Consider the following 10,798-nt stretch of genomic DNA (forward strand, 5'->3'; position numbering starts at 1 on the left):
GTGTAAGAAAAAGCATGTAGAGGATTTTCATTGCAGTATTACTTGTAATAGTTAAAAACTGGCAACAACCTAAATATCAACAAGTAAATTGTTAGCTAACCAGTGACACATTAATATTGAGGCATTTTCTACAAGCAGCTTGAAATAATTGTATTTTCCATGGGAAGGTCAAGACATACCATTAAATGGTTTAAAAATATTTTAGATTGATTCCTACAGGATGATGGTCTGCATAAAATTTAAAGACCCACGAAACATCACCAGTCTAAAGCACTTATTCAGGAGTGATATAATAGTTTTAAATGGCCTGTTTCTGCAGTCAGATGCATTTGATTTACTGATGGAAGCTTTATTTTCCACAGGTGAGAAGCCTCTGCCTCTTAAAACAGCAATGCAAAAAAAGAGGAGTTATAGCAATGCATTCAATCATTCCAGTGCTATGCGATTACATGAGAGTGATTCTTTAGCCACCAGCATTGACCCAAAAGAAGACCACAATTACAGTGCAAGTAGCATGGCAGCACAGCGTTGTGCGTCCAGATCTAGTGTGTCTTCTCTGTCTTCTGTGGATGAGGTGTATGAATTTATCCCAAAGAGTAGCCATGTAGGAAGTGATGGCAGTGAAGGATTTCGCAGTGAAGAAGACACAGACGTTGATTATGAAGATGATCCACTTGGAGACAGTGGCTATGCATCGCAGGCTTGTGCAGATACCACTGAAAAGGGGCAGCCAGACAAAAAGATGCGAAAACAAGCATGTCAAGAAATTGATGAGGAGCTCAAAGAGGCAGCTGGATCTCTGCTTCACCTTGCTGGTATTCGTACATGTCTAGGTTCTCTAATAAGTACTGCAAAGACACAGAATCAAAAGCAGTGGAAAAAATAGAAATACTTACTAGTGTGAAATTATTTTTAAATGTGGCAATACTCTTCTACTTAATTCTTTACAAGGGATATCAAAGCCATAATGGACTTCTTTTGGTTTAGGGTGGGGGAGGGGTGCTAATTGTTTATTTCAAAATATTTTTGTTTTTTGAATTTTTATTAAATAGTTGCTGTTAGGATCATGCCCAATCATCAATATGATGTGAAATCCTAAATGCATAATTTTTGTGATAAGTGTCTTCAAGATTGGAAATTTTATGTTAAAAAAAAAAAAAAAAAGTCCCAAGCCTCTGTCTTAAACTTGTAGGGAAGTCTTTTGTTCTGTTAATATGTCCAAGTGCAAGAACTGGCAACTCTAACTTTTTTTTCATTTTCTTTTCCTATCTGTAATTAACTATAGTTGCCGATCCAGCTAGAAATTTTGCTGCTTTCTTTCTCCCATACTCCTCTCTTGACACGTGTAATCCAGTAGGATGAGATTTGAATATTTTATTTTGTCTTAATTTTTGTTTTTAATTATTTTTTGTTGACACATGAACAAAGTTGAATGTAAGTTCGAAAAGATCCTAAATGTCCAGAAAGTTCCTTTTGCATAATCGGCAAAGAGATAGCAAAAAGTTCTAAGATTTAGAAAAGGCAATTTTGTGATGTAATTTATTCTAAGAACTTCAGTTTGTTACAATATTATTTTTTTCAAATTTTTTAACTTCCGAGATATTCCATAGTGTTGATTGGAGCCATTTATTGCAGCCAAAGTGCTTTGCAACCATTATTTTGATTTTAGCCACTAGCTGTCTTTGCTGAGGAGAAAGTATCCAATGAAAGGATATAGCCATGGAGTCCCATTTAGGCACACTTTTGCAATAAGAGGATCTTTCATTGGCTTGTTAAATGTACTGCATTCTGAAAATTACATGAATGGAGTGTAATCTAATATAAACATTTGAATATGTGTTATTTATGTCATCATAAATAAAGGTAGATCATTTAGGAAAAAACTTCTATTCAAGCTTTGTATGAATTAAATTGTATGTGCACCCAATTAAGTTAAAGGATTTAACAAAATTATAGAGACAAAATGCCTTCATGAATTTTAAAATTTGTATAAAATTTTATAAATCCTTTTAAGGAGGCAGTGTAATTACGTGCCATTAAATCCATCCTAAAAGATTTTGTTACTCTTCCAAATGTGTATTGCCCAAGGCCTTTTTCAGTATTTGAACAAATCTGCTTATATGATACACATTTTTTCATATCATTTGTATAGCTTGACTATATCATTCAAAAAGGACAAAGGATACTAATAAAGTTAAACTTATTCATAATGTATTTTTTACAATGGCAAAAGCAGCTTTCTAAAAGTTCAGTCTTAGCTCATGCTGCATCTTGTTTCATAGACAATGACCTTGTTTTTATTTTCTGATGATTTCATATATACATATACACATAAGCTTATGATTTTGGTTTGTTACTTTCAGCTGTTTCTATGATGATAAAGCATTTAAAAAAAAAAGACATTTTTCTTTTAACTTGTAGAGTTTATTTGAGCAAAACTGTCAAATGAGAAGCCTAATGAAAATGTCTTTTTCAGTTGTCAAGACATTAAGCCAGGGATAACAACTTTATCTGTCCTGTTTCCATGTTAACTGTAGTTGAACCTGGATAGCCACAATGATAGAATTGCTGCTGTTGAAAATAATAATCTTCCAATTTGTTGATAATATGTATGCAGGATGAGGTATTGAATTTTTTGTTCTTCATATGTATCACATCTGCTGCATAAAATTGCTAACCTAAGTTAACATCTTTTACTATACACAGTGAATATAACACCAAAAATTGTTAAATTGTTTTATCACAGTATAAATAGTACACGGGGCTTCCCTGGTGGCTCAGTGGTAAAGAATCTGCCTTCTATGCAGGAGGCCCAGCTTCACTCCCTGGGTTGGGAAAATCCTTTGGAGAAGGGAATGACTACCCACTCCATTATTTTTGCCTGGGTAATTCTATGGACAGAAGAGCCCGGTGGGCTACAGCCCATGGGGTTGCAGAGTCAAATACGACTGAGAGACTAGCACACAGACACATACACATACACACAAATAGTACACAGATTATAAAAATCATTTAATAACAAAATATTTTTAAGCTGTTTACTGTGGTCCTCTGGATAGACCTTATTAACAGTGTTTTAATGATCTGGTTCCAATTTATTTTGTTAACTGAAATTCTGTACTACAAATGTTCTCTCTGGTTCTTGTCCATTAGATCATTAGTCTTTGTAAGTAAAGGAAAATGATCTAAGATATAAGGAAGGGAGAAAGTCATTCTCAGTTCAAATAAAGATCTTTAAAGTTATTTTTGTCAATATAAATAGCAATAACTTTTAAACTTGATTTTCTTTCCCTCTTCATGTACTCTTACCACAAATTTAAAAGTTATATTCATCACTAGCAAAGTCAATGAACTTTCACACTAAATGCTAACAGGAATAAGTTACAGGATGCTTTATTGAATTCTTATATAGAATTCACTGTATCACTTTCCATGTGCTGACTTACCCAGGCAGTTATTTTTAAGGGGAAGAACCTTTTTAATTACCATCCCCCTTAATTACTTCCATAGACATAATCCTATTCCTCAGGTGTATTGAGATAAAAACATGGCTAATAACCACCCAATTAAGGGAAGTCATTTCTAGTCCTATGGACTGGAAATTGTATTTCTAAGAATATATTACTAGCAAATTTTACTGTAATAAAAAACAACTTGGAAATCCTGGAAAGGTTCTGTCTTTTAAAATTGTGACTTAAGCTAACGTATAATTTGCCTTGCATCAATATAAATTGTTAACAGCCAATCTCAGTTTATGACAGATCCCTAGTAGAAGTTTTAACAATTTATCTTCATCTTTCCCATCCCAAATATAATCAGTGTTTCATGAATATATATTTTTGAAATTTATTTGTGCAATATATAACTCAATTAGTTCATGTTTTATTTTACTTTTCAAATTCAGAGAAAGAAAATATTACATGGAAAATGAATTGATGGATCACCTCCTTTTTTCCACCCTTGAGCCTTTCCTATCCTCCTTATAACCAACATGGCGTCTCTTAACTTTGATTTCTTTGTATATAGTAAAGTTTAGAATATACATGTTTCTTTCTTTTCCTATTCTCTGAGGCATTGTGTAAAGGATCATACTAGGTGGTCAGTTAAATATATGTTAGCACAAATTCAAAGCTAGAGAAAAGTGTTAAGCGGGGAGTGTGAGAGAGAGAGAGAGAGAGTGTGTGTGTGTGTGTGTGTGTGTGTGTGTGTGTGTGTGTCTTGGTAGACCAGGAGGCCTTTCTCAGCAATTTAAGCAATGGTTGTGAATACTTCACAAAGCTGTAAAGACTATTGTCTTAAATACTACAGTAGCTTAACAACCTTTTGTGAAGACCATAGCTTTTAATTAAGAAACTTTGAGGCTTTCTGGTTTACATATATATATATATTATAGTTTTTTTTTGGTTTGAAATGTTATATAGCTTTGATTTAAACAGTTTGCTTCAATATGTTAATGATGTCAGAATATTTATTTTCTGAAAAACAAAGTATTTTGATGTTATACCTGCCATTTTTTCTTAAATCACACAATTTTTTTTGCTTCTGACTGCCAGTGCCAATGTCAAAATTGTTGTACATTTCTTATTAAGTGCTTAATTTTAAAGTATTATGTTGCCATTAAATAGTGTATAAAAATGTGTAATTGCCAATTCATTGTAACTATTATTTATTTTTAAGTGAAAGTGTAAGAAGGTTTCTGATTTAAGAAATTTGAGTTATTAAATTGTGTCCTTATCCTTTTTTCTAATGTAGCATAAAAATCACCCTGAGTTTGAGTTATAACTGCCAGTAAGTAGATGACAAGTCCATGTGAACCACTTCTTAGTTGCCAGTCTTTGCTCATATTAAAAACAACTTAACAAACGTTTAGTTTTTGTATCTAATCTCTGATTATTAAATTGTTTATAAAGTTTATTTTTACCAAAGAGATGCAATTCACTCTGATAAAGTATTACAGAATAAATGTTGTTTTATAACATTTTTGTGCTTTCTCTGTCTTTTGGGGGTTGGTAATACAGATGTAGGTGGTTTCATACTCCTACACACATACACTTTCCCCTCCAGTGTTACAAAGCTGGAATCATACCGATGAAGGATAAAAGTTTTAATTTCAGAATGTTTTTAAAGGCTATTTTTTGAAAGTATTGTTTTCCAAAGAACCAGATCTTAGTTTTAGATCTTTTCTATTGTTTTTTAGTCTCTGTTTCATTTATTTGTGCTATGATCTTTATTTCTTTTTTTCTACTGACTTTGGGTTTTGTTTGTTCTTCTTTTTTTCTTTTGCTTACCTATTCATCTATTGATAAACATTTCAGTTGTTTCTGTCCTTTGGGTCTTGTACATAACGGTGCTGTGAACATTGGTGTACAAGTATCTGTTTAAATCCCTACTTTCAGTTCTTTTGGGTAGACACCTAGAAGTAAAATTACCAGATGATAACGATAATTCTGTGTTCAGTTTTGGGGTTTTTTTGTGTGTTTGTGGAACCACAATAAAGTTTTCTAAAGCAGCTGCACATTGCCACAGCAATGTACAAATGTTCCAATTTCTCCATATCCTTTCCAGCACTTGTTCTTTTCTTCCTTTCTCCCTCTCTCCCTTTATAATAGTCATCCTAAATCATCCTAATGGGGGTGAAGTAGGGTGTGTCACACTTTTGCATGTCTTGCAAGCAGAGGCATTGCAGTATTTTCTTGTAGACTTTATTTTCAAGAATATATGTATGGTAAATAACTGTGGAAAATAAAGTGTCTTTCTTCAGAATGGAGGACAGGTTTGTTTGCAGTCCAGTATAATAAAGATAATGGCTCCCTCTGGGGCAAAGTCAGACACATTTGCTTGCAGCCTTTATAAAATATTAGGGTTTCCTAAGCAGCATTCAACTGGGCTGCTCTGCACATCCCCATGGGAAAACAGACCCAAACCCTGAGTGTGAAGCTCATGTTGCTTGCTGTGAGTAATAAATTCCTTTGTCTCTAACCCAGGAGTCATGTTTTCTGCAAGCTTCCATGAAACTGTAGCAAACAAGCTTGTTGGCATGAAAGTACTGTAAAAGCTCACATCCTTCACAGTTGTGTTTTTTTTTTTTTAATAATCCATTCTTTTTTTTTCCATTTATTTATTTTTGGTTGTGCTAGGTCTTGATTGCTGTGCGTGGGCTAGTTGCAACGAGTGGGGTCTACTCTAGTTGCAGTGCACGGGCTTCTCTGGAAGCACGGGCTACAGGTCCCGCAGGTTCAGTAGTTGCAGGTCACGGACTCGATAGCTGTGGCACACGAGCTTAGTTGCCCTGCAGTATTTGGAATCTTCCTGGACCAGGGATGGAACCCATGTCCCCTGCATTGGCAGGTGGACTCAACCCCTGGATCACCATGAAAGTCCCATCCTTAACAGTTCTTGACATTCTTGGGTCTGATAAAAGGCATCTGTGAAAAATTTACCGCAAACATCATATTGAACGGTGAGAGGCTAACCATGTCCCCTCTAATTATGCATAAGCCAAGCACGTCCCCCTCTCATTACTACTATATTTTACTGGACCTCTGCCAATTTGGTAAGGTGAGGAAATAAGGGGGAGGAAGAAGAAGGTGGGATAAAGGGCATAGTGTTTGGAAAGGAAGAAATGAAGCCAGCTTTGTACAGACATGATTGTAGATGTAAAAATTCCTAAAGAATCTGCAAAAGGCTACTAGAACTAATAATTGAGCAAGCTCTCAGGATACTAGGTCCAGTGATTGATAAAAATCAATTGTATTTCAATATAGTAGCAACAAAATTTTGGAAAATGAAGTTTTTAAAAATACTATTTACATTAGTATGCAAGAAATGAAGGAGCAAATGTAATGAAATGTGCAACACCTGTGCAATAAAAACTATAAAGCCAAGTTGAGAGAGCTAAGGACATCTAAATAAGTGGATAGATACACTGTGTTTATGGATCCAAAGACTTAAATATTGTTACGATGTCAGTTCTCTCCAAATTCACCTATACATTCAATATACATTCAATTCAATACCAGTCAAAATCTAGTAGGCTTTTTTGAGGCAAATGGAAAGCTGATTATAAAAATATATGGAAATGTAAATAACTTAGAATAGCCAAATGCATTTTAAAAAGTTGAATGGCTTATACTACCTGATTTTAAAGGTATGATAATAAAGAGTATGCTTTAATATATTTCAGTGAAACAGGATAGTCCAGAAACAAAATCCACATATATAGAGGCAGTTGGTTTTTTTATAAAAACATTTTATTTTGTATTGGGGTATACCCATTCCAGTATTCTTGTCCGGAGAATCCCATGGACGGGGGCATGGCGGGCTACAGTCCATGGGGTCACAGAGAGTCGGACACGACTGAGCGAAACAAGGAAAGCCGATTAACAATGCTGTGATAGTTTCACGTCAACGGTGGAGGGACTCAGCTGTACTTACACACGTATCCATTCTCCCCCAGACTCCCTTCCCATCCAGGGGGCAGTTGATTTTTGACAAAGGTGCTGAAAGGACTAAGGATAATTGTTTTTTAACAAATCGTGCTGGACAGTTGGATATACACGTAGAAAATGGTGAATCTCAACTCATCTCTCACCATACATGAAAATCTATTAAAATCAGTATTACTGACCTAAATGTTAAAGCTAACAGTGTAAAATTTAGAAGTGTTTTTTTTTAAAACAGAAAACTTTTTTGACCTCTCAGAACAAGCAAAGATTTAGAACATACAAACCACAAGAGGACGAAAGGTTTATAAACTCTGCTGCTCTGCTCTGCTAAGTCGGCTGATCATCAAAAGTGAAAACTTGCTCTCCAAAAGACACCATTAAGGAAATGGAACGGCAAACAACACACTGGGAGAAGATACAACAAGCATATCTGACAAAGGATTGTATTCAGGATATATAAGAAGTTCCTACAACCTAATATTAAAGAGACATAGAGAAAAAAAAAGAAGAAGAAAAATAAAGAGACATAGAGTAAAGAATGGGTAAAGATTTGAACAGACTGTTAACCAAAGATACATATGAACAGCCAATAAGACCATGGAAACATGCTCAACATCATTAGCTATAAGAGAAATGCATACTAAAACCCCAATGAGATACTGCTACACATCCAATAGAAGGTCTAAAATTAGAAGGATGGACAACACCAAGTGTATTTAAAAATACAAAACCAGTATAAACTTCGTAGTTGCTGGCAGGAGTATAAAATGGCACAAACACTTTGAAAAACAGTTTGGCAGTTTCTCATAAAGTTCAATATACACTTATATAGCCCAATGTACTAGTCGGCTAGGGCTGTTTGCTACAATAAAATGCCACTGACTGGATGGCTTAGAAACAAAATTTTATTTTCTTACAATTCTGGAGGCAGGAAGTCCAAGATCAAGGTGTGGGCAGGAAGTCCAAGAGCAAGGTGTGGTTCCTTTTGAGGCCCCTCTCCTTGGCCTGCAGATGCTGCCTTCTCACTGTACCCCACGTGGACTTTCCTCCTTGCACTTGAATCCCTGGCTCTCCCTTTTTGTCCAAATTTCATCTCACAAGGACACCAGTCAGATTGGGTTAGGACCCATCTCCAATGGTCTCGTTTTAGGTTAATTCCCTTTGTAAAGACCCTATGTCCAAATACAGTCATTCTGAGGTACTAGGGGTTAGTGCTTCAAGATAAGAATTTGGGAGGGGGGCCCAGTTTAGCCTGTAACACTCAGAAATTTTGTTCTTAGGTGTTACCCCCAAGAGAAATAAAAGATTTTTTCCTAAATATTCATGGCAGTAAGCTTGCATAGCAGTCATATTCAAAATAGCTCCAAAAATGGGAAACAATGCAAATGTCCATCAATAGGTAAATATTTATATAGTATGAGTTCCTGCAATAGAGCACTACCCAGAAATAAAAAGAAACAAACTGCTGATACTAGTAACAGTGTAGATGAAAATAGTCTCAAAAGAATACACACTATGTGATTCCATTTACATGGAACTTTAGAAAAAAGTAATTGGCTTCCTTGGTGGCTCAGTGGTAAAGAATCCACCTGCCAACACAGGAGATGTGACTTCAGTCTCTGGTCCAGGAAGACCCCCTGGAGAAAGAAATGCAACCCATTCCAGTGTTCTTTCCTGCAGAACTCCATGGACAGAGAAGCCTGGTGGGCTACAGTCCATGGAGTGCCAAAGAGTCAGACACGACTTCACGACTGAACAATAGCAATGGAATCTATAGTGACAGAAAGTAGATCCATATACCTCCGACTGGCAGGCAGGCAGGGTGGGTGGAGTGAGAGCTAAGAAACATACAGTTTCAAGAGAAAAGCTCCTTGACATTCTAATTTCTTTTTTGCAAACCAAAAATAAGTTGTCCTATTTGAACTGCAGAGTAAGGGAGCTAATAAAAATTTGTTAGTAAGGAGCAAATGAGAAGTTAAATTCAACAGCTTCAGAGCTGAGAGTTGAATAAAAACCCTTCAAATCAGACAGGTGGGTCCCCTACAGAATATGAGATAGATTGGAGAGAAAGATATTCTCTGGGGAGGGTTGGGTGGGTATGGAAAATCACTTGCTGGGAGTTCAATGGCTTTTTAATTTTTTTTAAGAGCTACCTGAATCTGATTTAGTAATCTATGAAGGGTATTACCTGAAATGTTACAACTACTTACTATTTTCTGCTTGACAGACTTGGCAAGTACTAAATCAAACATTTAGATAGCTTATTTCATTTAATTCTTACATCACATCATGAGATTAATGTTGTTGTTGCTGTGTTCAGTCGCTAAGTTGCATCCAACTCTTCTGTGACCCCATGAACTGTAGCCCGCCAGGCTCTGTCCAGTGTGATTCTCCAGGCAAGAATACTGGAGTGGGTTTCCATTTCCTCCTCCAGGGGATCTTCCCGACTTAGGGATCGAACCTGTATTTCCTGTATCTTCTGCATTGGCAGGCAGATTCTTTACAACAGAGCCACCTGGGAAGACAAGGAGCCTGGTGGGCTACAGCCCATGGGGTCGCAAAGAGTTGGACATGACTGAGCGACTTCACTTTCACTTTTCACTTTCATGAACTGGAGAAGGAAATGACACCCCACTCCAGTGGAGAATCCCAGGGACGGGGATTCACGACTGAATCTGGAGAATCCCAGGGACGGGGGAGCCTGGTGGGCTGCCGTCTATGGCGTCACACAGAGTCGGACACAACTGAAGCAACTTAGTAGCAGCAGTAGTTCCTAAACTTGTGCTTTAACTGGCAGGTTTTACCGCCTCCAGTTTACAGAACTAATCACACACAAGAAGAATGCTTGGCCTTTTCTTCATTTATTCAACAAACCTTTGCCTAGGCCTCATGGTTTGGCAGTAAGCAAAACAGATGAAAGTCTCTCTGCCCTCATGGAGCTTACATTCTAGTGGGAGGAGACTAGCAAAATAAAAACTTGAAATAAAATACTGAAAGTGATAAGTGCTATGAAGAAAAACAGGTAAGGAAGGGGCAAGGTGACAATTGCTGTATGATCAGGCCCCTTAAGATGGCTATTCTCCTGCTCCCTTGTACATCCTGCTGCTTGACTAGTGCCTGCTTCACCTGCCCCAGTCACATGACTGACCTTCCTACATACTTGCCCCCGGCCCGTGCAATCACGGCTAGTGATTGTTCTAACCATCAGATCAGATTATCTCCACTAGGATAGCTTATCAAAGGGGCAAGAGGAGCATGCCCCTTGGCTAGTTTCCCTGGTAACCAGTGCGTCAACATGATGTCAGTTACCCCGTAACTGGTAACCTCACCCTTCCACCGGGAGCGAAGAATTC

The 10,798-nt window shown here is 36.8% G+C and overlaps 1 protein-coding gene across 4 annotated transcripts in view; it reads left to right on the forward strand.

Annotated features, from left to right (window-relative positions):
- The window catches only part of FOXN2 (forkhead box N2), a 59,451-nt gene extending 54,473 nt beyond the window's left edge, over nt 1-4,978 (forward strand). For all 4 annotated transcript variants that reach the window (XM_027555206.1, XM_027555203.1, XM_027555205.1 and 1 more), the window contains one exon: nt 363-4,978. In XM_027555206.1, coding sequence (XP_027411007.1) covers nt 363-886 — 524 coding nt within the window. In that variant the 3' untranslated portion in view covers nt 887-4,978. The remainder of the gene's footprint in view (nt 1-362) is intronic.
- Nucleotides 4,979-10,798: the final 5,820 nt, after the last annotated feature.

This window comes from Bos indicus x Bos taurus, chromosome 11 (assembly GCF_003369695.1).
Source record: "Bos indicus x Bos taurus breed Angus x Brahman F1 hybrid chromosome 11, Bos_hybrid_MaternalHap_v2.0, whole genome shotgun sequence".
In the NCBI taxonomy this organism is placed as follows: domain Eukaryota; kingdom Metazoa; phylum Chordata; class Mammalia; order Artiodactyla; family Bovidae; genus Bos; species Bos indicus x Bos taurus.